At 42.4% G+C, this 27657-nt stretch overlaps 2 protein-coding genes across 3 annotated transcripts; one reads left to right on the top strand and one right to left on the bottom strand.

Moving 5' to 3' along the window:
• Positions 1-1084: 1084 nt before the first annotated feature.
• Positions 1085-16977, bottom strand: cul5b (cullin 5b). 2 transcript variants are annotated; one of them, XM_070843262.1, is made up of 19 exons: positions 16897-16977; positions 13242-13351; positions 13050-13149; positions 12145-12321; positions 11904-12045; positions 11124-11269; positions 8578-8658; positions 8270-8408; positions 7297-7427; positions 6672-6779; positions 6513-6577; positions 6290-6422; positions 5206-5337; positions 4947-5070; positions 4326-4501; positions 3667-3828; positions 3407-3525; positions 2450-2573; positions 1085-2278 (listed from the first exon to the last, which is right to left on the bottom strand). In XM_070843262.1, the coding sequence occupies exons 1-19, from the start codon at positions 16918-16920 to the stop codon at positions 2084-2086; spliced, it is 2388 nt and encodes a 795-aa protein (XP_070699363.1). In that variant the 5' UTR covers positions 16921-16977; the 3' UTR covers positions 1085-2083. The 2 variants fall into 2 exon arrangements, with proteins under 2 accessions (XP_070699363.1, XP_070699364.1); XM_070843263.1 differs by having other exon boundaries at positions 8315-8408.
• A 2352-nt stretch (positions 16978-19329) lies between these two features.
• slc35f2 (solute carrier family 35 member F2) lies at positions 19330-25888 on the top strand. Its single transcript, XM_070843758.1, has 9 exons — positions 19330-19417; positions 20109-20214; positions 21174-21346; positions 21985-22112; positions 22757-22916; positions 23405-23561; positions 24559-24611; positions 24744-24898; positions 25229-25888. The coding sequence occupies exons 2-9, from the start codon at positions 20126-20128 to the stop codon at positions 25448-25450; spliced, it is 1137 nt and encodes a 378-aa protein (XP_070699859.1). The 5' UTR covers positions 19330-19417; positions 20109-20125; the 3' UTR covers positions 25451-25888.
• The last annotated feature ends 1769 nt before the right edge of the window (positions 25889-27657 follow it).

Genomic DNA, 27657 nt, shown 5'->3' with positions numbered 1-27657 from the left:
CCACTGCAGTCGCTGATGTGCAGCTACGCCATCAAAACTCATGCATATACAAGAAAACAGCTTTTGAATAGCTGCACACTGCAGTGACCTCTGTGCATGAAAGGGTTAAAGTGTGCGGCTGTTTTAAAGATCAAGCAAATGTAAAGAATTATATTTTAAGACAAAGTAAAGAGGTCATGGAGGATTTAGCTCATTAAGCATGAGCTGTATGGACTTTATCCTGAATACAAACCCTGACATCAAAGCTCCTGACTCACTGATGGATCTTCAGAATGAGGTTTCTCTGCCGGATGAAGTCCATCAGTCTGAAGACGGGAGGTTCGTCCAGTCTCAGGAAAAACACTGAACCTCTACATGCTCCTGTGTGACAGGATAGTTTCCTCCATCTCAGACTCCTCCTGTGCAAACGTAATGTGAAAGTCGCTTTGAGTGGTCGAAAAGACTAGAAAGGCACAAAACAGATACAGACCAGCTGCTCTCAGGACTTTGATTTTCCTTCATCTTCAGACCACAAAACATTTTCTACCTCCTTCTTTCAGGCATCAACATGTTGTCTTCACAAACTCCAAGCGGCTCGTGTCTATTTTTTCATCAATAACTGAGGATGTTGTGGTTCATGGTTGCCGCATTATAATAAGTTGCTTGATCAATATGTCTTAATTGTCACATTAAATATTTTTAGAGCAAGTTTGCTAAATACACTCAAGTCTTTTAACTTCCCACCGATTTTGCTTTTTTTTTTTTATGCCCCTGAAGTTTCCTCACACTTAAATAAGAAGCTACAGCTTGCAGCCAGTTAGCTTAGCTTAGCACAAATGACTGGAAACGGGGGGAAACGGCTAGCCTGGCTCCGATCAATGGTAAAATTTTTTTTTTTAAATCCATATAGCAGCTCTAATGCTCACTAATTAACACATGAACTATATATATTTGGTTCTTTTAATCCATATGAAATATAGATAAGACATGATTCACATTCAACTCTCTGCAATGAGCTGAGCTTCCCAAAATGTTGAACTTTTCCTTTACAAGATAAAGCCTTAATAATGTCATGTACAGTTTGGAGGAATGACAAGCCTGCGTGTTGTTTTATAATAAGGTGCTGTTTATTTATTCATTTCATTATTCACATCTCATGGTACACTCTCCTATAGCTCTGACCTGTAGTATTTACCATGTGTAATACTGACCTCAGCCTCTCCTCCCAGGCGTCCTGCAGCAAAGAGAGCAGCCGCAAACACCAGCTGAGCTCCCGCTTCGACTCCAACACCACCTCTGTCCCTGGGTACCTTTTCTAAATGGGAAATGGGTTCTGGATTGCAGCAATATGCTAATCCCCCCCCCCACACACACACACACACATTCTCCTTTTTACCCAGGGACAGAGGCTTGACGGGGTTTGGAGTTCACTCTGCGTTGCTGCCTGGTTCAGTCCTGCATACCGTGAAGTGCTTATCTGGACTCTTTATACACACTGAATGTCCGGATTAAGTGTTTGATCACTTTAACTATGACTGCAGAGAGTCACGACAGCATCGGGGGGGCCCCCGCGACACGCCCACTAGCTGGGTTTAAAGCAGCGTCGTCTTTGAGCGAGGAGGGCGGCGTTTTGTTCAGGGTTCAGATGGTCTGGGTTCGACGCGGATTAAAACTGGGCTGCGGATATTTTGAGATCCCGAGTTCCTCAGCTGTTCCTGTCAGCATGCCGTTAGACTTGCACAAGCGTTGAGCATGAGTGTTGTAGTAGCCGCCCAGACGACACACCATGGCATCAAAAAACAGACCATTAACGATTAACAGCCTCATCTGGACAGCAAGGAAACTCCCTCCAACTAAAAACAGTTACAACCACTTGGTGCAAACTCCCACTGCAGCGTTTGCATTTTTTTTCTTTGTACAACGTTAAGGCAGGAAGTTCCACTTTTTTTTAAATAGGTAGGTCTCAGTCTTAAATTCATGCCTCCCTGCACAAGATTGGATTTTTTTTTTTAAATAGAGGACGGGGAGCCTGGAAATATCCTAGTGTCCATCAGGCCTGATCCACTGAAACCAAAGTCAACACGAGTCATCCCGATGTGCTCTGCTATGCCATGTAGATGAAGGTGTTTATATCGGTCTCATCCCGCTTTATGTACTTGTGATCAATCAGCCACTCGATCTGCTCTTTGATCATCTTCTTCTGTGGTAAAAACATGTTCTTTAGGATCTCCACCAGCTCCGTCTGCAGCTGGGCGTTGTTGATGCGCTTCCTCATCTTCATGATCTGGATTATGGCCTCCTGGACACGGGAGACGTGTGAGACAGACACGAGACAGAGGGATTATATTGTAGCCTGTGAGTTCACACAAACATTGCTGCGGGTGTCCGGTGAAGCTCAACGATGGGAAATGAAAGGTGAACCCATTTATTGGCAGCGGGTGGTGTTACACAAACAGCAGCGCCTCCGTACCTGCGTTCGTAGTATCCTGAGCTGGACGATGCCCTCGTTCTCCTCCTCCCTCATTCGCTCTGTGGTGAGCTGCAGCCGACCAATCAGGTTGATCTTCCCCCTTTTCTGAACCTTGGAGTTTTTTCTGGAAAGTTGAATTTCAGTTATCAGAGGAAATGTGGGACAAGAGTCTGAAATATATACATACAGTATGTATGCACCGAATGTTTCCCATCACAGTGTGACAAATGTAACTACAGAAGATTTTCTGTTCTGCTGTTCTGCTATTTAAATTGCTTTCTAAAATACTATTAGTGGAGACTAAACCTGATCCAGTACTAATCAGCCCTGGAGCATCAGGAGGGTTGTGCAGACACCTCTTATTTTACAGCCTTCTCACTCATAAGAAGCTCATCCTTTTTTTTTTCTGGAAGAAGAAAGAAGTGTCCACGGTTAGATTTACTCTCAAAAACAAATTTGGGGAATCTGTGAAGTTTTGACACCCATCCATCTCCTACCTGAGAGGCCAAAATAAGTCCTGTACATAACCTATAATCTACATGAACCGGGGGAGGGTTGAGGGTTAGAGGCGTGGGGTTGTGAACTGTGCTGTAAGTTTGTCTGTTTTAAATGAGGGAAAAACAAGGACTCATTTGAAACAAATACCTTGGATCAGGCCAAAAATTAAAAGTGGCCAGGCGACAGTTTGTGAGCCAGACTAGCTGTTTCCCTCCTCCCTATGCTAAGCTAAGCTAACCAGCTGCTGGCTGTAGCTTCATACTTACTGTACAGACATGAGGGAGTAAAAAAAAAGTCTTCTACACACAAGAGCAGCGACTGATGCAATTTCTATGAGCTGAAGGCAAAAGCAACTCAATTAACATCTATTAAGTAACAAATTCATGAGTTTGAGTTTCCAGTGCCTTTAAACTGGTGAGTTAGGAGGAGGAGATGCTGAACATGCTGGATGGTCCTTACATGAGGGAAAACTCCTGGTTGACGTAGAATAATGTTCCTTCTGCGAAGTCTTTGGGTGACGACACCACGGGGTCGTAGGACAACACCTGCCGCTTGAGTTTGGGAAACGCCACCAGAGACTGGGAGAGAGAGGAAAGTGTGATGGTAAAAATAACACAGCTCAGAACCAAACAAAAAGTGGGAAACTTGCTGATGCGTTTGTGGCGACCGCGATGAAGCGTTTGTCTCACAGCATCAGTCTACCTCTCGTCTCCATTTACCCAGAGAGTGCGTCGCAGCTCGGCGTCAGGCAGCTCCGTGGCGAGCTTGAGGTTTTCGAAGCTGATCCTCTCCCGGGGCCTCTGGTTCCAGGCGAACAGCACGGCCAGCTGGAAGGTGGTCACCTCCAGGTCGTACTGGCCCACCTCGTTCTTAAAGGTTATCTGGAGAGATGACATTTGGTTCAGTGCCTATAGCGGAGCAAAGTGTAACTGACGTCGTCCTGGAAATAGAAAATTATTACAATCAAATTCATCAAGGAGCCCAATTTGACTTAATTTGTTCGAAGCTGTCGGCTCATAATGAGTTTTGGGACGGAGGAAGATGAAGGAGCAACAGATTAAGTGAATTAATTTGCTGGAGCGGTAAACTAGGTTACATTACACAGGAGTGTATTGATGTGACTGATTGCTTTCCAGTTGTTAGTCAGAGCCCCGTGTGTTTCAGTGGAAACAGATATATAACACAAGCAAAAGGTTTTTTTTTAATTTAAGAGCAATTTTGAGAAGCAAAAACGATTTAATTACATCTTTTATGTTGTCGGTAATAATGTCACACTAGAGGGCGAACTTTACCGTCATTACCGGGACGACAGAGGAGCGTACGCTTAATCGTGTTAGGATGTGAGGTGTGTAGTATGTTTGTGTGTTCCTGCACTCACAATGCCGTTGGACATGAGGTGATGCCAGTGAAGCTTCCTGCCACTGTGGTTCTTCTTGTAGAAGTCTTCTACCTCTGGTATCAAATCCTCCAGCTCCGTAGGCAGAGAGACGAAAACCTTCTCGCTGCTCCTCGACCACGCTCCGGCATTCAGGATCTTTATGTTGACCGAATCAGCTGCAGGGTAGAAACACCGTGTACAGTTAGCACATCTTAAACTTACTGGATCGTTTCTTGGTGGTGACAACACAGAACTCCCTGTGAGTCATTGTTACACTTCTGTCGGTGTGCAGGCTACACAGGAAGGATCTAACACCTTCATCAGTGAGCTGGTGGGGTGTCAGCAGATGTGTTATCAGTTTCTTTCTGCCTCCTACTTCATATTCAGCACACAGATGAGATGTGGCTTGTTTTAGTGACAGCGGACTTGATCTTCTCCTCTCATGGCAAGAGAGCAAATTTCCCAAAATGTTGAACTAGTCCTTTAAGGAATAACAATTTTTGATAAAACATCTAATCGTTGAAGTCATTTAGTGAGTAAAAGCAGATGAATATCTACTGGTTGGTTCCTGCTGCTCAAACCTAAAGAGCACCATGTTCATGACGTACTTGGACCTCTCACCTGGTAACGCCAGCTTGTTGTGTTTATGCATTTCTTTGAACGACTGGTTGAGATCCTCTGACACCTTGATGTCTTGAAACATCCTGGCCAGCTTGTTGACATAGTCAGCTGGCATTCCTACTTCCTGTTTGAACAAATGACATCACAGGTGATGAAAAGCTGCATCCTCAGGTAATCCCATATTCATGTTTACACTTTCTGTTCCTGAGGATGAGCAGAAACAGTCGCTGACACACAGGGCCGTCCACCCTGACCTTACCCTGAGCCACTCCACCATGTTCTCCTCTATCTCGCTGTCCGCTGAGATGTCCAGGATGAGGCGACGGGTCAGGTGGGCTTTGTGGTAGCGCATGAACACGTCTTTGTTCTGGACGTACTTCAGTACTAACAGCTGCAGAAAGCACACGGATGATTGAGTTAAAAGTTAGTGCTCTTGGAGACGCCAACTCAGTCTGTTGATTCTACTATTAAAAAAGGGCCCACATAATGTTTAGTGGTACCAACGACCAAAGTAGAATCACCTGAGACTGAAAAATCATTTAAAACATTAAAACATTCCTGCAAAGAATAAAGTCAGTTTATTCTAAATAAGGTATCATAGGTCTATAACTTACTGACCAGTGATTAAAGAGAGCTTCACTCCAATAATAAAGGATTCAAAACATGTTTGGGACAATGTCCAACCACCGTGTCACCTTCAGTGACATTAGCAGCCCCCGTGCAAATCACAGGGCTGAAAGAGACGATGTTAATAACAACTAAAACCCTCTGGGGGCGTCTGCGTCGTCATCGTGCTTTAAACCCCACCAGGAGTGTTGTGGTGCATCCCGGAAGCAGCTCGGCGCTCCGCTCTGCTAAAGATACGGGCCTGGTCTATTTTTGACGGAAGCGACGGCCTGACCGCGTCGAGCAGAGCAGCTCAGAGCAGATGAGACGGGCAGGAAGTCAGACAAGCAAAGAGAGTGCAGTCAGTTTTCAAACAACCCCTGTATATTCCACCACCACATCAATAATCTTTTATAACCGGTGGCACCAGGCCAGACGTCAGCCGGTCAGAGGGTTTTAAACAGCGTGGAGGACGACCGGTTCGTCTTGGATGTGGAAAAGCACTTTCAGTTTGACTTTAACCCACAATCACAACCAAGCAGTAAATACATATGAGAAAGACATTTAGATGAAACAGAATAAGAAACGCAGCCTATTTACTCGTGTTAGAAGCACGAAAGTCACAGGAAAACGACCAAATCATCAAAATCAGAGCAAGTCAAAAGGCCGGGACACGACACAGACGAGCCCTGCAGGTTTTCTGGTTAATATAAATATGAGAGTCCTCTGAAACGCACCACTTCCTTGAGCTTGGCCTCTATCTCTTCAGAGGTGAGCTTCTTGCTCAGCGGAGTCTTCCTCAAGAGCATGTCACAGTAGTTGGCCAGCAGCTCTGGACACTTGGACTCTGGTTGAGTTTTCAAACCTACCCTGTAAACACAGGAGAGGAAAATTAGTACAGTCGGACATTACTGCCTTTATCTTTAAAAGCAAAAGGTGAATTACTAAACACACTCTTACCCTTTCTGTTTCATTGGAAGTTCTAATTTAAATATAGTGGCGTCATTCACAACAGCTTTATATGCCTGCAAAGAGGTTTGGAAAACAGGGCTGTGATCAGTTCGGGACATAATCCGACAGGTGCGTCTTTGTGGAGACGTTAGTAAAAGCTGAGCTCACTTTGTCTCTGGCTGTCAGGAAGCGCGGGTCGTCCTGAAAGGCCTCCTTCACCAGTCGGCTGAAGCGGTTAAACAAGGTGAGCAGCTGCTCCACGTATTTCTCAGAGTCCTGCAACAAAGAGCAGATGATGCAACCGATCGGCAAAGTTCACGGAAGAAGTAGTTTGACAAAATAATCTTAGCTAAGAGTCCATTTAGCTCCACAAAAAGCTAGTAAGGGGCTGGTAACAATATATGTTCCAGATCACAACAGACTTAAATTTACTGACATAACAACCAGTTATCAAACCATTATGCACCTTTTTTTGCACTGGAAAAAGTTGAAACTGCTAAAAGTTGTGGATAAATGGGTGAAAACTGACAGCTAGAAAATTAATGGATAAACACTAAAAATAATTAGCTTTAAATAATAGATACACAGTGGAAATTATTAGCTGAAAATAATGAGTACATGGTTAAAGTAAATGGGTAAACACTTGAAATATATAGCTAAACGTGGGGATCTGATCATCTGACTGACTGTGGTGATGATATCGTATTCACAATAGACACAAACACTGGAATCATCCTTTAAGAACGAGTCTTCATCTCCCACTGTAATCACTACATGCGTGTGTGGCACTTACAGAGGTGATGGTTTCTGCCGAGGCGACCATATCAGCCAGGCCGGCGCTCATGATGTGCTCCTCCAGGTCCTTCAGCATGGGCTCGATGCCACTGGGCACTTTGTCCATGAGAGAGAACATCAGGTGCAACTCTGCGAGGGGGAGAAACACAGCTTAGCACTTTTACAGGTAAAATAGGATTCTACAGCTGCTCTAGTGCCAAATAAAATCAATGTCATTGTTTCGTTTAGTTTCATAGATTAAATGAAATCAAAAATAATGATTCAATAATTAGCTGAAGCCCTACAGAAGAAGTCTCTTACTACACGGCGTATTGAATACAGAGCTGCATTATAACACTAGCAGCTACTGGGCGCCCTTTATCCATTTATTCAATCCAATTTGCATGAGCACAGACCTGAACACACACACACAGATGTATTCAAATATAATGATGAGAACTGAGCAGAGGTCAGTTTCTACTCAAATGCACTCTTTTTATTGTTAAATGCTAAATTTAGACGGTATTTTAATCAGGAGACGGTGTTTTGTATCTGAAATGTATACACTCTAGTATCAAAAGACCCAAAGTCTCTCTGGTGAACTGTCCGTCACACATTGCTGATCTGAGAGTATGTAAAGTAAAGTATGCTGAATTAGCCATCAACTGTTCTTCTTTGCAGTGTGCCCAAGGATGTACAGACAAGTATCACTGGAGTAGTTCAATACTGAAGAAAACATAAAAACGCGATGATTCTCAGGCAAGTTATAAGAAGTCTTTTTTTTTCCTATGATTTCTGTCTGGATTTATGTTCTAGTCCCATTTCTGTGAGATCATCAAACCAGGTCAGTTTGAGCGCAGGCACTCTGTGACTATCCTCAGTGTATCATCACACACTGAGCTCAGAGGAGTGGTGGAAACACACAGGGATGCTCTACAGGGGTTCGGATGCTGGACAAGAAGGTTTGGTCAGGGCTATTTCCTGGTGCAAACCTGAGCTGGCTGAGCCTTTGGTGGGAGCAGTCCTGCCGTACTCACTCTCTGTCTCATTTCGTTTGATCATGCCTGGACACTCGGCTAAGATGGTCTCCTTGAACGACGTCACCAGTGCATTGACGCAGCACTCCATTAACTGGGAAGACAAACACAGGGGAAACAATAAAAAATAAAGACAGTCATTTTAAAGTGTGATTGCAAACACACAAGTGAAGTCTTTTAAAAAGTGAAATAAGAGAATGTAACTTCATATTTTTTAGAATTAAAATACTGTCACATACACCACGCTGCTGTGTGATACTCACCGCTTGTACAGAGTTACAGTCGCGCCTCGTCTCCAGGTATCGCAGTGCACGTTTCTCCTCTTCCCTCAGCTTCGAATCAGCCTGGTGACAGTTCACACCACAGCACGCACATTTATTTATGCATTTCACACAAAGTACTCACAGCATCTTTTTAGAGACACCTGATAAAACATGTACATAAAAAAAGAAGCATCTTGTGCAGAGGCTTCTCTACCACTAAAAACTAATTACAGCTCACTTTAAAATATAATATCCACAGTAAATACAACCATCAGCTCGTAACAATCAACAAAAGAGAATGACAGGCAAACTTTTTGACAGTTAATAGTATTTAAATTTAATCTGACCCTAGTTCATTTACTCTAACCCATCAAATAAAAAAACACTCAGACTAAACATGTGTTATCAGTACTTATAAGGAGAGTGTTTGCTTTGTACAGCAGCATAGTTGTGGCACAGAGTAGCACCAGTCAGATTTCTTTATGGGACGACACACCGACAAGATGATGGTGGAGGATTTGGGCGTCAAAATATTGCCAAAAAGGTGCTTTTTTTCGCATTAAAGGAGAAAAAAAATCTCAAGATTTGATGTTAAAGACCAAATTTTGTGCTCTTCAGATATTGAGCATCATAGGGGAATATCTCCTCTTGTGTTATCGGTATGAACGGTGGGTAAACCTCCTCACGGTGGGATCCTTATGGCACAGACATTATTAAAAGAATCACAAAGGATGTCAAAAAACTACAATATTAAAATGCTTTGACCCACACAAACGTACATGGCACCAATTTCCAAATCCTGTCAGACTCACAGAAGGAGTTAAAGCTTGAGTGAGACTGAACACCTGTGGCCCTGCTGTGCTTTAAAAGCTTCGTTTGAGTAAGAGATGGTGTGAAGAACACCAGCATGAGATCGGCTGTCTCACTGTTGTGATTCGTCCGACTGGCTCACGGCCAACATCACCAAAACAGGGACTGGGAGCCTCAACTGAAGTCTCAAATTTCGGCTCCGTGATGTGAATTTCAGCTGTGGGACGGCAGCTATTATCTTTGTTATGAAGCGAACTGAAGGTTGTTTTCTTTCAGGGTGAGCGGAGAGCAAGCTGAGAGCGGCAACGAGAAGGAGCCAAGAGATTACAAATCAGTTTGAACAGGAAGCAGAACTTACAGCATTTCAAAGCTTTCACATTATCAACTGAGTAGCAGCGGATAATTAGTATAATATAATGTATCTATAGCTCAACTCCATTGCATTGTGCACAAGAGCATGCATGAAGTAAGATATTCTGTTCTCTAGCTCGATGTCTATTCTGACATCCCTGAAGCCAAATTCTACAATAAAGCTGCTTCTGACTCTGATGGTCGTATATTTCATATTTACATGAACTGTACAGTGTGGTCTGAAGTGCAAATCCACATTTGCCACTTAAACAGCAGATAATCTGGGCCAAAGTAAGGCACAAGGCACGAAGGGATTGTGTTTAGTCTCTTAATTCATCATAATTTGGGTTTTGGGAGTGACATGAATGAAACCAATCAGTGTTATTCTCTTTAAAACACACACTTGGTGCTTTGCTATTTAAACAGCGGACTGGAGAGGCACACGGCTGCTCGTTATCTCCACAGAGACGAACAGAGCATGTGCCGCATCTGCTATCTGAATATTAAGGCTTTTTAATGGCAGGAAAATTCTGCGCCATTGACTTGACATGACATTTGGCCGCTGGGCTCGAAAATGACGACTGTGTTGGTCGGAAACTAGCAGTGACACTTGACACGCTGTGTTATGTCCCTTTAGATGGAGCCCGTTATCTCTGTTACAGCTTGTCTTATACTGAGCCCTCAGGCACTGTACAGCTCCTGACTCTGAGGTGTAGTGGAGCATCACATGAAGCTATGGGGAGCCATTTTGGACCACGGTATGCAGTTCGTGTTAGTCTGTATGTTGGAGAAACTACCAAAAGTTTTTGAAAGCATCCAGCTGAAAATATCCCACCCCCTCCCCTCAGGCTCAAGTCACTCCCCCACAGCTCATGAACGTGCTGCCTGAGTAATGTTACTACTGAGATCGCTCACTGAACGAGCGTCTGTGGCGGTCAGTCTCTTGTTCCCTCTCTTGAGCTTCCTGCACCACAGTCTGCTGCTGAGCAGTGATTTAATTTTTGTACCACTAGCCACTAGATTCAGCCTCATGGTAGACTCCGGTCACACACTATGGGCGCACTTGCATCTTGCGAGCAGGTAGGCAGGTATGTAGACAGACGGGCAGGTCGGCTGTCCAATCAAACTATTTCATTTATTGGTTAATGTCGGGTTAGGGTTGTGAAAATCTCAACTAATATCTAAGATAAAGTTAAAGCCTCTGAAAACTTGTGCTTCACTACGACGTTAAACATTTGTGACTAAATTAGTTGATCAACTTTAAAAACATCCTCAGATATTATTAATTAGGAGTTAAAACTCTCAAAATGATGCTAGTCTGACATACACTGACTGTGTGGTTTGATCATATCACGTCATTCAATACATCCACGTCTCATACTCACATATTTCATGTAGTTCTGGACCCCGTTTTGCTGGAGGTAAGCGGGTGCCTGTGTTCTGTAGAAGCGCTCAGTGGAATCCATATACGCCTTCTCAAAGTTGTCCCTGTAGATCTGCAGCTTGTCGTCAGGGTTGGAGCACAGGTTCACTGCTCAGGAGAAGCAAAATAAAGAAAACACAAAAGCTCACATCATCAGATGTCTGCAGACAGATGTGAAATCCAAAGAGTTCAAGTTGGACAAAGATTTTGAGTCAGAGAAAAATAATCTGAACTGAATGTGATCACTGAACACACTCTTAAACAATAACATCAAATCAAGTCTGTTTATGCTGCGGAAAAAATGATTTTAATCCACTGTTTAATTCAATCTGAGGCACATTTTGTTTTTGAAAAATACAGCTGTGAACATGTGCTGCCAGTTCAAAGGAAAAATGACAACAACTGGTTGACTTAAAGAATATTTGTTGCAATATGATTATTAAAGATATTAATCACTACAACCGTCTTAGAGTCACATACGTTCCTGTTCAGTGAAGCCGAACTGTAACAGGAGACATTTGAAGTCAACTCTGAAGTGAATTTGTCAAACATTAAATGACGGCAGGCTCACAGCGTTCAATATACACATTTACTGGATGCCTTTTATTAGCAAACATGAATTATAGATATTTTTAAGAGCAGTAGCCGCCCTGTACTTAATTTACAGACACCCAGGAAGCACATGGCGACAGCAGCAAGACAAAATCCCTCTTTAACAGGAAGAAACCTTGAAACCTCTCACCGTAGGACTCTCGTACTCCGATGACCAGCTGGGAGTCAAAGGCCTCTCCTAGCCTCTCGGCGTGGACCAGCTTCATGGCGCTGTCCTGAAGCCTGTTTTTAATATTGGAGAAGATGGACTCGTTCCACGTGTCCAGCATCAGCTGAAGCCAGAGACAGAGACACATCGTCAGAACGTAACATTACATATTTGAGAGTAAAAAAAGAAAAGTGTTGCCCCTCCTGCTCCTGCTCCTGCTCACCTTGCGGACGATGCTGTCCTCCACGTTGGACTTCTTGTTGCTCCCTTGCTTGCCCATCAGGGTGATCTCCAGCTGACAGAAAGGTTTGGGCAGGATGTCGCACTGTGTGAAGAACTTCCTCCACTCCACAATGTAGGCCTTCAGCAGCGCCGTGTCATCCTGGTGACTCAACACCCGCTTAGAGAGAGAGTGAGAGACACACGACTGGTTAACACCCGCAGAATCTAACTGACACATTGACAGACATTAAACAAAAGAGGAGAGTTTCTAGGAATCGGAACAACACAATGGAGAACCAGCGACAGCATCAGTCACTTGTTTGCTTCATAAAAACAGGATGTTAAAGAATAAGATTCATCTTAAAGGGGAACTTGGGTATTTCTAAACCTGGGCCCCGTTTGTACATATGTTTGGGCCCAGTGGTTTGTTATTGGTCCAGTAGGGGGGCTGCAACGTAATCCTCTAGGGCAGCTGTACCCGATCAAAGGACGTCCACTAAATGTGCTCGTTTTTGCCACTGACGGACTCAGATTGCCAACCGATAAACAGCTTCTGCGCTTTGTGAGGTAAAATAAGTGATTTTGTCTATGGAGTCTGGTGGTGTTACAGAGAGCGACAGATAACAGCTGTTTCTGGTTATCAGAACATTATCAAATACTTCAAAACAACAATCTGAGCCTGTTGATGGCAAAAAGAAGCCAGAGTCATTATTGAGCTACCAGCGGTCATTTGACAGAGAAGACTGATTTCACCTGTAAATATAATATACATACACCTTCCTGTTAGTGGAAGCAACAATCTTTTCTAGGATGTAAGTGAAGTGGACGAATGTGGGACAAAGGGAAGAACCAGGATGCAGTTAAGCCACGTCACAGTGTAATTTCCCATTATGGTCGTAGCCTTACTGCTTGTGCTTGTTTGATGAAATCTAGGATGTCCTCTTTGAGGGCCTGGTGGATCTTAGCCGGACCTTTGTCATCCCAAAGGCACACAGCGTGGACGTCTCTGTGGAAACAAACAGGGGGGAACAACGTTGGAGGAATTATCCTCCCAAACAAAATTACCCGTTCCTGTTAAAGCATTATGGGTAAACTTACGAGAACAGGTCAAACCACTGTTGTTTGGTGACGGACTCCTGCCGCAGCAGCTTCAGTACTATGGGACGCATCAGGTCCCATTTATCCTCAAATTGAAGGGAGCCTTTGTTCTGGAAACAGGAGGGAACGAAGTTTATTGGATTTACTGGTTTACCACATTATTGGATATCATGAGATTTGTTTCCAAGGTACGACTCAACCAAACATTTGAAACACTAAAGGAACGGAAAATATTAGAGGCTTCTTTCAATTTAACATTACAACATTACACAGTGACAAACCTTGTGGGCTGTTCATCTAAAACAATTAAAAAACAACATCACAATAAAAAGCAACAAAATCAGAGAATGGCAAAATAAAGTAATTCTCCAGCAGTCGTCACCTCAGCTTCAACGTACAGGATCCACAGTATCTGACTGATTCATGTGCTCATAACTCACTTTGGTTTAGGGCTTTATTAATTGCTGATCAATCCAACAATCATTTGGTCTATAAAACACCATTTAACGGTTAAAAGCGCCGTCAAAATGTTCTAAAGATCTAAAGATATTCAGTTCATCATAATGTCAGAGGAGGAAAAGCAAACAATTAGTCAAGTGGAGCTTTTAAGCAGAAATCTGTGTGATTAATTTAACCATTTAACTACTTGATTGGTTTATTTCGGATAAACGTGGCACATATAGATGGGTTCTGCATCAGTGCAGTTGCTTCTATACGGGGCACCATTCGGCTCACTGAATGGTTCGATGAGTACGATCATTAGGTGAATCATATGCTCTGGCCTTCACAGTCAGATCACGACTAAACTGAGCACCGATGGAAGAGTTTGGAACGACAAGTCGGACAGCGTTGTCCACACTGTCGTCCAAACAGCAGACACAGGAGGCAGAAAGATGTTCACAGACTTGGACAATCTAAGAACATCTTACTACAACACGTAATGTTGGTTTATCCTTTCATTTGTCTCCGTTTTTTTAAAACAGGAGCAATGTTGTTCTGCTGCAGATGAATCTCTGTTTCGGTGGATGCAGACTGAGGTAGAGCTGAAACAATCATTTGCTTAACGACAGACAATTAATCTGCAACCACTCTGAAAACCACCTTTGGCGTTTCAGAAGAAAATGATCAGAAATGTTAATTGATTATGATGAAAACAGTTCGTTTCAGCCCTGCACATTTACATCACCTCCAGAAAACTGAGACAGAATTAGAGCTCTAATGATCAGTTGACTGACAAAACTAAACAGCAAATAGTTTGATAATAATTGTTATCGTTTTTAAAGCAAAATACCCAAAAGATTTACTTGTTCCAGATTCTCCTGGTTTAGCATTATAATAAAATATTTTAGGTACAATTTGATGAGGCAACCTGCTGCTATTGGACATTTTCACTGTTTTCTCATGTCTTGCAGACAAAACAATTAATTGACCAATCAGGGAAAAACAATCAGCAGATTCATCGGTAACAAAAGTAATCACTAGATGCAGAATAGGTCAATACACTTGGCCTGACTTTTAGTCCCTAATAAGCTCCAAAACCGCTGGATCCTACATTTCCCATGAAGTCAAGCATCTTTTTTGTCGGCCTGCCTGCCTCCTCCAGTGAATAATAATAGCTGCATCCCAAATCCATACTACACACATTCAAAACAGCCAACTACATACTCTGTTCTCCCACAATGAGCAAACCAGTTGCAAAGAAATAAAGCTTATTATGACTGGAGGTAAAAACAGCTAAGAGAACACAAACCAACATTTAAATTATTAGGAAAAACATTATTTCTGTGTCTTTGTGAAGCTCAACTGGCTCTGGGACCCTGACAGACCAACAGTTCCAACTTTTCTCAGAAGCACAACACACTTTAACTTGATCAAACTGCAAAAACAGTGAACCGTAGATCCGCTTCTGCTGTCATTGCTCAGAGCAACAAAAAGTTTAGCATCTAACCACAGAGTGCAAACAGCAGCCAAAGTGCATGTAGAGATAAATCCAGATAACCAATGTACAGAATGAATAATAGACAAGTGGGTTGGTGATAGAGGGAGATAATCTAACTGATATGTAAAGCAGCTATGATGTGTCAGTATGAACTGAACCTAATAAAGTGCACGTACATATAAAGATAAGTCCAGTACATACAGCTGTTATATGGTATGGAAATGGGGCACATTGCATTATCTTTTAAACTCCACCAGCAGTTTGCAGAGCAGGCTTTCTGCTCGGCTCTTTTCTTTATTTGTAGTTTCCCAGCCCAAGCTGAGATCCCCCAGACAGCTTCGTCAGGGGTTATTATCTCACACTTCATAAAGGTGTCACCATCTTCACAGGCTGAGTCCCCAGAACTGGTAAACTATAGGTGTTATATTACATTATAAACCACCTTTATGTGCAAAGAAGATCCTCTGAAAAGCACCAAATGTTTGCTGAATTTAGGGGTTTGTGGTCAGGGGTGTTGTCTCTACAAGCGTGGAAGTGAGATTTTTATTGTAAAACTGTCACACGGCACAATAAAAAACAACTAAATCAGCATTTTGTATTGAGACTGGCAAAATGACACAACCTCAGCTTCAATGTACAGGGTTCACAATATCTCATGTGACTTTGGTTTAGGGCTTTATTAATCTGCTGATTAATCCAATAATCATTTTGGTCTATAAAACATCATCAGTCCCAATCTTTTAAAGATCAGGGTGAAGTCCTGAGATGTTTATTACAATGTCAGAGGAGGAAAAGCAGCAAATTCTCTCATTTGACTTAAACAATTAGTGAAGTGGAGCTTTTAAGCAGAAATGTGTGGTTAATTTAATCACTTATCTACTTGATTGGTCTATTCCTGATAAATGTGGCACATATATCACCTTTATGAGCACCTGAAAAGCCCCAAAGGTTTGCTGAATTTAGGGGTTTGTTTCCTACAAGCATGGAAGTGTGTAAAACTGTCATCCTGCAGGTACAGTGCAAGCACAGACCACAACAAGGGCGGGATGGTATTTAATGCATAAGGGGGTTTGCAGGATTACATGCATGTTGTGGCACCGCCTGTCCGCCCATAACACACAGCAGCTACTGTCCCCTGCAGAAAGGTTTTGGGCTGCACAGTGTTTCCATTAGCTTCAATCTGCGCCTCCTTGCTAAGGTTATGTGCCACATCCCCCCTACTCATGCCTGAAGCAGACTCTCTGCCATACACAGCAGCTAACCTGGGCTAGCAAGGTAACTAGCAGCTGAGGATTACCGTCCACTCAGTGCACAGACTCAGCCTCGGTAGTGGCTCCTGGCTGCCTTTAGCATGTATTTCAAGGGGCTGGTCAGTCGCAGATCTCTGTGCCACCGGCTGACAGATGATATGAGGTTTGTAGCTAGCATAAACACAGACAGCTGCTGTATTTTAGCGCAGGTTATGCTAACGCTAACTGTCTCCCTGTGCCTCCTCTTGTAGCTATTCTATTTAGCTAAATCACTGATAAGTAGCTAATGTTAGCCAGATGTAACTTAACTCCTCCCTGCTAAAGTCGATGCTAACGCTACAGTCGCGTACAGGCGCCGTGTGGTGTCGGTCAAGCCTGAGGCTAAACGCCAACATCACAACAACGCAGGTGACAAGCACTTTAGCGGGCGTTAAATGGGGAATAATTGAATTGGAGTGGGTCCTACCTTTAGCAAATTAGACGTCGCCATGTTCCCTCAACTTATCCTCTCGTGGAATCTCGCGAGAACTCAGCGAAGAGGCTCAGCGACTCTGTCCGAGCTCCTCATTTCATCACCAGGCGTCAGAAATAAATCAGTTTTAGATGCTTGACTTTACGTTTAACTGTTTCTTTATGCCACTTTTCCTCGTTTGAGCTTTAGCATTAAGTCTGCTGAGCAAGTTCATCATCATCAGTTTGATAGTTTAATCATCATCACCCACAAAACACACATTTTTATTCATTGGATGACAAACTCTCATGTTATTCTTGTTTTTGCTTTGTCTTTGTTGGTTTTTACTGCGTCGTCTTACAGTTTTTGCTTCTCTGATTGTGCAGCACTTTGCGTCAACTACTGTTGCTTTTAAATGTGTTTTATAAATAAAGTTGAATTGGATTTAATATAGATGAAATTACAAATTTTCACATTGATTTGTTTTAGTATCGTGTAGCTCTCATAATTTAATAGACATTTATTATTATTACCTTTTATTTTTAAATTTCAGTTATCTAAACAGTGTGTAATGTAACTAAGTACATTTGCTCAGATTTGAGGGTCTTTTACTTGTCCTGCAAGAGTGTAGCTCTTTCTGAAACCATACCACTGTGCAGTATTTATTGGATTATTATTCATGTTTATGCCAAAGTGAAGCTCGTTTTAACCAGTAAAAGCATGTCAGGCTGTTTTTAATCAAAATAAACTGGCTGTGTTTTGTATCTATAAAGCACTTCAGTGGTCTGGAATTATGAAACGGTGTGTTTTAGTTCAAATACATTGATTTGCACTGAAAACAGGCTGGAATATTATTAATAATTGTTAAACTAATTGTGGATTTGCATTTACGTTATGAGAAAATAAAGGTTTGGACTCACTGAGGTGATATAAGGAGATTTTTATGGGGAAGAAATGCATCAAAATTTAAAATATGTGACATGTTCTGTGTGGAAAATCTTGTTTAGTAAAGTTTCAGTGGAGTAAAGAGTTCAGTATTTACCTTTTATATGGAAATATTTAAGTTATTAAAGTGTCTCAATATTAGTTACAGACTTTGAGCAGTGGGGAACTAAATACATTTACTTTACACTTCTTAAATACAAAGTTGATTTTCCAGTGTGGTACTAGTTCTCTTACTGAAGGATCTGAAAGCTTTCTCATGTGTTTCTTTCTATCTTTTACTGACCTTGATTTCCACTCTCGGCACTATCTGGTTTTAGGTGACACGGAACAGACATAAGCGCGGGGAGCAAGAAGAAAACAATATTTGCTGAGCGTCAAGGACGGTTTATGTTTCTTACAATCAGAACAATATTTGTTATCATTCCTTCTCTGTCTGGATACTTTGGTCAAATCGTTTCTCACACAAGCAAGAAGGATTTTAACCTTCGTATAATGATAATAATGATAATAAGGACGCTTTACCAGGGCAGCAGTGGTGGTTTCATGGCAGACAAAAAAAAAAAAAATCTGAAGGTTGAAATATGGAAGTGAAACCACAAACTCATTATTCAACACAACTTGTTTGGTGGTGGAAGAAATAACAGTTTAAATATATATAATCAACATTTTATGCAAGTCCTGCATTAAAAACAGCAAGAAAACATACAAAAATAATGAAAAGTGAAGGTGCTCATTGTGCAGAATGGTCTTTTTCAGAGGTTATTATTTCATATATTTATATTATTGGCTCATAATTAGTCATGTTGACATGAAAGTAGCCTTTAATGTTGTTAATGTTGCAGCCGACTGAAACTAAAACTCAAAGTTATACATCTTTGTTTTCATGAATAACAATGCTGCATATTTTTTAAGACAGTGAAATATTTGGTGAAATGATAACAATAATAATAATGATTACTGGAGATTTACTGCTTTTTCTTTTAATCATTTAAAATGTACTCTTAATAATTAAAACAAAAATATGATGAAGGTGTCACTTTGGGCTCTGGGTTGATATGACGGGATTTCTCACTATTTTCTGAAGTTTCACAAACCAAAACAATGAATGGACTTAATGCAGAATACATACAAAATAGTTTTTATTAAAAAAAGAGCTCCATCTCAACCAACTCCATCAGTAACATCCTGCTTTTACATCAATGCATAAGTAATAATAACATTTTACTTTTACTTTTTTAACTTTTAATATATGAAGTACATTTTCCCGATTATACTTTACAAGCTTTAGCTTAAGTAACATTTTAAATGCAGGACTTTTACTTGTACCAGAGTATTTTAACAGTGTGGTTTTAACACTTCTGAAAGATTCTCATCAGCACCACATCAAGTTTGACTGCACGGTGCAGACGTCACACAGCTTTCCTTCGACCAATCAGAGCGCAGAACGCTGTCCCGGACACGATCATGTTAGGTTGGCTGTACAGGAACACTTTCCCCCTCGTGGATGGTGCTACGCCGCGTTTGTGAGAAACATGACATTTCATCGCTGCTGGAGGATTTCCCCACACCTGCCATGACTGAGGAAGAAAACGTATGTACACATGTGATTTATCAGAATGGAGCTTGTGCTTATGTTTCGCTTTTATTCAGTTGTCAAGGTAGCTACGATGAATGTCACTCGCGGTACGCCAAACTGCATTGAAAAAAAACTACATTTTGATATTTCTGTGGGTTTCGCCAGTCGTTCACAACTTCTTTATTATGATTAAACATACGTTGCGACTTATTTGCGGCTGCATTCAAATTCGGGGTATGCTAAATATCGTAAGTTTGGCTTATCATAGTTAAACCTGCTTATCTGCTCACTTAGAGGCGCCAACTCCTCCAAAGTAAACACATTTTTTGAGTGAGAGACCTTGAAAGCACAGTGCTGCAGCCTATGCCGAATTGACCACATGACCGAGCTAGTTCATTTTACAGCCTCCTTTCGTATAGATTTGCCATAAAATTTAGAAACGAAACAAAAAAGTTTTGTCTGATTTACGCTCTTGGCTCATATTTAGTCAGTAGAGAAAAGGGCGACTATCAGACACATCTATCATCTCACTAGTTTTAGTGAGAATCATATTATAATCCCACAAAAGGCTCATCACATTCCTGAGGAGATTTGGCACCATGTTCTGCTTGGGTAGTCTGATGAAGACCGTAAGTGTGACAGACAGTAATTCTGTAATTTCCCCCCAAAGGTTTTCATCTTTGATTTTTTTCCTGTTTTTTTCAAGGTTTAGCTCTGGACAGCATGGAGGGGCGTGAAGAGGAGAGACTGTGTGGGAAATGGAGGCTCGTCTGTGGTTTGTACAGTTACAACCTGAGAGATGTCTTCACATGGTGAGTGATGACGCTTTTTCAGTCCAGCCTGGCTCACCTCCACATCCTCTCAGTCCACAGCAGAGATGGGATTTATGGCTCTTTGAAGGGAGCCGGATCTTCAGGAGCCGCTCCTTTCAAAGAGCCGTTCAAACGACTGACTCGTTGTTATATTTACTTATTTATTCATTAGAAGTCAACCAGAGGTAACTTGTTTTCATCAAGGAAACAATCAACAATATAAATAAAACTAGAATAGAAATTAGGACATGATACAAATGTGAATGCATAATTGTACTAAACTACCTGGTGTGTGTTCACCTGAACTACTTTACAAACAGGAACTCAGCTCCTTGACTCGAATCCACATCAGAACAATGGAAACTATAACAAATGACTTTTCTTCAGTCGTTAATATCTCCTGCTCCCTGAATGTAAATGTCTTCAGTCCAGTCGGGCGGCGCTCACTAATGTCTCCTCCCCTGATGCTGTGAATCTGTAGCTGCGTTCACGTGAATGGAGCGTGCTGTGGACGACTCAAACTCGATGTCATTAGTCGTTCACGTGAAGGCAGCGTGGACAGCTCAGACTCGTGGGGCACACAGGTGACACATGAAGGCAGCGCAGGCAATTTGCATATAAGAACGGCTCGCAACTGTGAATCTGTTCTCATCGTTCACTTAAAAGAGCCATTCAAAGACTCGACTCGTTCGTGAAGTCTCTAGTCCACAGGCTTAGGTTCAGACTCTTGTTTCAGCTGCTTGTGTGTGCTCTGTGAAGACGTCCTGCAGAAATCAAGATCACAGGTGAACGCTGGAATGTAGACTGACTTGTAAAACAAGAGCTTTGCCTCCATACTCAGCTCCCTCGTCTCTTAGAGCACCAATAGGAGGGTTTGCTGTGTTGGATTGTGTTTTAACACATAGGTGCTGTCCAGCCTCTGCAGTTGTCACATGCTGATGCTGTTGCTGCCTCCCCAGGCGTCTCCTGAAGACCGTGGTCATGGGGCAGGTGCTGTCGATGCTGATCTGTGGCACAGCAGTGAGCTGTCAGTACCTGGCCTACGCCAAGGTGGAGACGCCGATGCTGCAGAGCTTCCTCAACTACGCCCTGCTGCTGCTCGTCTACACGACCATCCTCGTCACCCGCAAAGGTCAGAGCGGCGTCCGGACGCCTGCTTGTTTTCAGTGACTCCAGAGCTTTGGTTTATTCCAAATAAATGGTTAATTAGTTGCTCTGAGTTTCCCAAGAACGTGTCTGAAAATATTGATTGAAGCAGCTTTAAATTATATGGCAATTTATCATTAAATGACACAAAAATAACATTAAATTTTAGCATATTTATGTGGAAAAGCTTCTGCCAATTCTCCCATTTTGATCTGAAATAATCACAAAACAAATCTGCGTGTTTGGGGTGGAACTAGTTAATGTGCCCTTATGTCTCCACGTCTGTTCTTTTAGCACGTAAACCCACGAAAATTCAGATTGCACACAGTTTACAAACACTGTGCAACACCAGCTCCTCCAGCTCGAAGCTCGATGTGTAGGTTTGAGTTTGGATTATGGCAGAAGATTATTTGTCAGAGAGTTGTTTTATTTTCCTCCAAAATGTCACTTCAGATAGGAACAGCCTCAAATCACAGAGAGGCTGATGGCACCTTTACCACCTCTAAATATCTTATCTAAATGTCCTGCTCTTCATTCCACTGTAAAGTGAAGTATTGTTTTATTAAACAAGATGAACACCAGATAAACCTGCACCATGTCTTTTCACTCACCTTGTGTCTACAGGTGACAGGAACATCCTCCAGATTTTAAAAACCAAGTGGTGGAAATATTTGGTGATGGGTCTGGCAGATGTGGAGGCAAACTACGCCGTCGTGAAGGCGTACCAGTTCACCACCCTGACGAGCATACAGGTGAGCGGGCTGAGCTCAGTGTTATGTACAGTTTCTATGTTTTTAGCTTTGTTGAATACTCCACAGACGCCTGAGCCACGGAGCAGCTGCACCCCCACCAATCAGACAGCATTAAAACCTTTGAGCAACTTTGGATCAACATGAGCTCTGTCTCATATTTCATTCTATCTCATCTTGTATTCTCATATAAATTCCTCCTGAGCTGCCCTCAGACTGTTTCCACCTACTGAAATACTCCGTTTGGCTGCAGGACATGATGCTAAAGTATGCTGAGGTTGTAATTTGGCGTTTTTAAAGTGTTAAATCTAGTCTGCTGGTTATTTATCTCTATTAGTCTGTTATGTTTTCCAGCAAACACTTTATTTTGTTCAGCCAACACTTTTAAAAGCCAAAGATGTTTCTCTTATTATCATAGAGGACAAATCTTCACACTGGAGAAGGTGGATGTTTGCTGAAAAAGTGATGACGACTCAAACAGCTGCTGATTTAATTTGTTTGCTTTGTTGTCAGGAACTTTTGTTTCTGAATATCTGCTGCTGGTACCTTAATGCACCTGTGAGTCTGTGATTCACTGATCGGTGAGGTGACGTCCAAAGTGTCTCAGCAGTGAACACACGTAACGCCGGTTTCTTTTTGTGTCTCAGCTGCTGGACTGCTTCGTGATCCCGGTGCTGATGGTGCTTTCCTGGTTCTTCCTGAAGACTCGCTACAAGCTGGTGCACTTTGTAGCCGTGATGGTGTGTCTGCTGGGGGTGGGGGCCATGGTAGGAGCCGACATCCTGGCCGGAAGAGACCAGGGATCCAGTAAGGGCACTTTTCCATCATTTAGCTGTGAAACTTAACACAGTTCACGAGTATCTAATCACTGAGAATATAAAAGTGATTGTGTGGACTTTACAGCACAAGTGAATGTTGATAGTTATTGTATTAGATGCCGTCAGTCTTTTAAAACTCTCTAATCCAGATTATTTTGGAACAAAATCTTCAAAAATGTTTTATTTAACCGTCAGGATGTCCCCCCCCCCCCTGCTCAAATAGGATTTATAATTTATGATCTCCACTTAAAAGATTAAAAAATGATTTATCGGACGTTTCCAGCAGCCAGAGGGATTGTCCTTAAACCCAAGTTGTAATAAACTGGAATTATCCCTGAAATATTTCCTGTTCTTTTTTAATCTCTCACGTTATTAAAGGATTTCCTCTCTGTGGAGATCTTTGCTCGCTCAGTAGTTGCCATGTAAATGATTAATATTATTGGAAGTGTCTTTAACTGCCCCTGTGTCTCCGTGCAGCCAGCGACATCGTGCTGGGCGATGGTTTGGTCCTGATCAGCGCCTTCCTCTACGCCGTATCCAACGTGTGCCAGGAGTACACGGTGAAGAACCTGAGCCGAGTGGAGTTCCTGGGCATGATGGGCCTCTTCGGGACCGTCATCAGCGGGATACAGCTGTGAGTTACTCCTCAAGTCCCTCATATGCTCTGATATGCGACAGCCGTGTGCTTCGCAGGGATGGCAAATGTATTTGTAAAGCACCTTTCAGACACAAGGCAGTTCAAAGTGTTTTACAGGTGGCATAAAACACAATAAAAACAAGACACGGAAACATTAAATTGCATGTAAAAGATAATAAAAGCACAAGAAAATAAATAAGTGGTTAAAGTTTAAGAGAAGATGCATAAAAAGACAATAAAAGCATGTGTATAAATGGTTAGAAATTAAAAGGAGTTATGTAGCTCTGTTATTGGAAAGCCACAGTAAACAGGAGCAGAACAGTAGAAAGAAGAAAACTTTTGATGCTGTAGTCATTTTAGCACAATAAAACAAACTTTTACGTTGATCCTTATTTAGTTTAGTAGCTTTCATGTCACCATGCAGGTGACCATGCACCATTGAGGCCACATAGAGCCCAAAAAGACTGTTTTCCATAGACTGACGTTATGAAAGAGACGTCTGCACGTCACTGAACACATTTTTTGAGCATCACAAACCCCCAAAATGTCTTGATTCACCGTCAGAATGTGATTTATTTGGTCCGGCAAGGTTTGGAAAGTCTAGAAGAGCCGATTCAAATTAGCAGAGGGCTTTATTTTTATTTCATCTTTATTTAGTCTCATTGAGATTAAGATCTAATCACAAGAGAGACCTGAGGAGAAGGCTTGCCGGAAGGTATCCAGAGACTCTAGTGCGCCTGCTTCCTGAAACGTACATGATCACCAAAAGGCTGCTTGATTTAAAGAATCCTTAAATGTTGCATCTGTGTGTATTTAGATCCTTACAGTTCCCATATTAGTTCATCAGTAGTTTGTAGAATAAATCTAAGTCTAAACTGGTTTTGGTTCAACACCACAGAGCTTAAAGCCTTATATGTGATACTTGAGTGTTCACTTCAGTGTGAAACAAAGTGTTTTCCTCGCTCTGCTAACTTTGTGTTGCTCACCGTTGCAGAGCTGTTCTGGAAACTCGTGCAATCGCAGCAATAAAGTGGGACTTTCACATCTGTAAGTTAATTTTCTGTCTCGTTAAATCAGAGAAATTTGAGACCATGTTGGTTTGAGGTTTTGTTACCTTAAAGCATCCTTTGCCTGGAGAAGTCACTGCATCACGTCGTGTCTGTCCGTTGTGTCCTGCAGCCACGCTGTTTACCGTCTACGCCCTGTGTATGTACGCGCTGTACAGCTTCATGCCCGTAGTGGTGAAGATGACCAGCGCCACCGCCGTCAACCTCTCCCTGCTCACCGCCGACCTCTTCAGCCTCTTCTGCGGCATCTTCCTCTTCCACTACACAGTGAGTGTCTTCAGAAAGCACCACGGTGTGATTTTAATGTTGGATAACGTGAGGAAATGTGTATTTTTAGGTCACTCCTGGAGAAAACCACGTTATTCAGCTCTGTTTTAGTCTCACAACAGCAGGACTTTTCATTTGCAGTCGAGTTGATCATTAAAAAAAAAGGTGCTGTAGCAGAAAATCCATTTGTAGCACCAAGATAATTTGTATTTATAGAGAGGGAATTAACAGCAGCATTTTAACATTATTACAGAAAAACCCAAAAGGAAATAAACCTTGGCTGTACCCTGAAGATGTCCGTAATCTCTCCGTCTCGTGTCTCATCCTCAGTTTTCGACCTTGTACATCATCTCCTTTGTCGTCATCACCGTGGGTTTCGTCCTGTTCAATGCCGTTCCCACGTACTCCGCTTTACCGGAGTCCGGCTCCAGCGAGGACGACCCCTCTGAGGCGTTTGCTGACCACACGGCTGAGGGCACCTCGGACCATCTGCTGCAGGCCAACGGAGACTCCGAGAGGGCCGAGACGCTCACCGCTGTGGCCGCACTCTGACTGAAACCCACTGAGGAGAGGAGACGGCAGCTAGAGGCTGCACCCAGAGGTGTTTCTGGGTGGTTCAGGCTTTCTTTGTTACAACACGTATCCCGTGTGGCCGTTTGCAACAGTTTGCATCGATAATTTCTATTTATATTACATATTTTCTTTTTTTAAAGTGATCATAAATCATCCGTTACTGCACTTGTACTTGATTTCAACGTGTTAAACACAATCAGTGCACAGATACGAATATTTATTGTGTCAAAACTGCTCGTTACTTTTTTTATATGAGGGTAGTGGATATTTGAACGCAGACTAATCACAAGGTTTTATTCTACTTTTGTTGCCTGTGGCGTTGTTTTAATGTTCATGTGGTATTCTACCAGATCGACTGTAAACCACATGGCTTTGTTTGCCTTGTGTTGCCAAAAGTAAAGCATGTTGACATGCAGCAAGAGCTCTACTTTTTTTACCATTAAATTAATTTCATATTCTCTTGCTTCTCCATCAGGTCTCAGTTATTTTGCATTTATAATCCGTGTGCTTGGTTTTGTTTTAATAAGTGACAAGTCTGTGTCATTACAGATGGTGATGTGTGTTCATCCTGCTTGTCACAGGAGCTGCATGCTGCTGTAACCTGAGTGCTCACAGGACCTCTGATGAGTGCAAAATATGACTCAGGCATGATAATACACCGTATTTTGGACTATTATTTATTAAGTATGTGCAGCAGAACAAGGATCCTCCAGTAAATGTGACGCAGAAGACAGATTAAACAAAATTAGCTCATAAATTCAGGTTTTCAACTAAATGAGATCATTTTTCACTGTAATATGTTTATAAACTGACTCACTTAATAGCATTTTCTTTCTTAACCTAATTTGAATTAGTTCCATTAGAGCTGAAAGGAGTAACTGATTAATGTTTTGATATTCAATTAATTGTACTCAGCCATTTTTTAAGCATAATTGCTCAGGGAAGAACTGGAGTCACGGCTGAGCGGTCGTCCGGTATCTCATATACTGTATAAGAGAGGTGGATGTACCTATTGTGACGTCACACATTGGTTTGTGCACCACCACTTTGAAGCCTCCAGTCTGGTTTCATGGACGCCGCCATCTTGGTTTTTTGGAGCCAGAAAAGCCGTTCGTCCTTGCCCTAAAGTCTCCCCCTGCTTTATGGTCTATTTTCCTCTAAATGGGACCTGAGCTAATAAATCAGGAGAGAAGCCGGCTAACTTTCTCATTGACTTCCATCCATTCAGACTCCTGTTTGGAGCCAGTGGAGTCGCCCCCTGCTGGACACTGAAAAGAATGCAGATTAAAGGCTCCTACATCCACTTCTTTTACACTGTCTATTGGAATTTGCCCCCCAGTGGCCAAAAAAGGTGAATCCATGTTAAAACAGCAGGATGGTGATGGTGGAGGTGGAGGTGGAGGTGGTGGAGGCCCAGGAGCTGCTGGCTTCGTCCCTGCACACTGCTCACAGCCTGCAGTATTTTAACTGGTACTGAGACAAACATTAACCCTCAGGTTGTTCTGTAAGTCACTGATATGAGACAAGAGCGTCACAGAATCCTCTAAATGCACTCAAAGATGCACTTCTGCTTATAAAACTATGTTGTTAAATGTTAAATTATTGATTAATTATATCGTATTGACCCTACATGTGTTTTAAAGCATTACCTGAGGACAGTGGGGGAACAGGTGATGTACAGATGGATGGAAATGCTCCAGTGTTGATGGAGGTGCTGTGTTGTGCGCTGCATTGCTGTGCTGTAGCTTTTAGACTCCCCAGCCTGAGTCAGTGACTGTCATCATGGAGGAAAACCAGGCGACTGGAGCCCAGTGAAGAGGACCAAACGCCGCATCCCACCTTTGTTTCACCCCTTATTATTTCAAAACCGGTAAGAGGAAATGCCGCCTGCTCACACATCGATGTATTGATCGTGTTGTCTGCGCAGCCGACCTTTCATGCGCGCATTCATGCGTCTGCAGCTCCGGATTATGCAGAGTGTTTGTGCTAATCACACCGGAGCGTTAACAGGCTGCTTTTACTGGATTACGACTCTGTGAAGGGTGAAATAAACGTCCACACGGTTTGGAAACAGGTCCCCTCCCCCCTTTTTTTCCTGTGTGCGGCTGTTTCATAGAGACGCTGCGCACCGGGGGCACCGCGGCTGGAGGCGAAAGGCGCAGATCAGACGCGCGGTGGAGGTGTGT

The sequence above is a fragment of the Pempheris klunzingeri genome, chromosome 14 (genome assembly GCF_042242105.1).
Source record: "Pempheris klunzingeri isolate RE-2024b chromosome 14, fPemKlu1.hap1, whole genome shotgun sequence".
NCBI lineage: Eukaryota > Metazoa > Chordata > Actinopteri > Acropomatiformes > Pempheridae > Pempheris > Pempheris klunzingeri.
The sequence above is the reverse complement of the archived record's forward strand: the minus strand, read 5'-3'. Positions and strand labels throughout refer to the sequence as shown.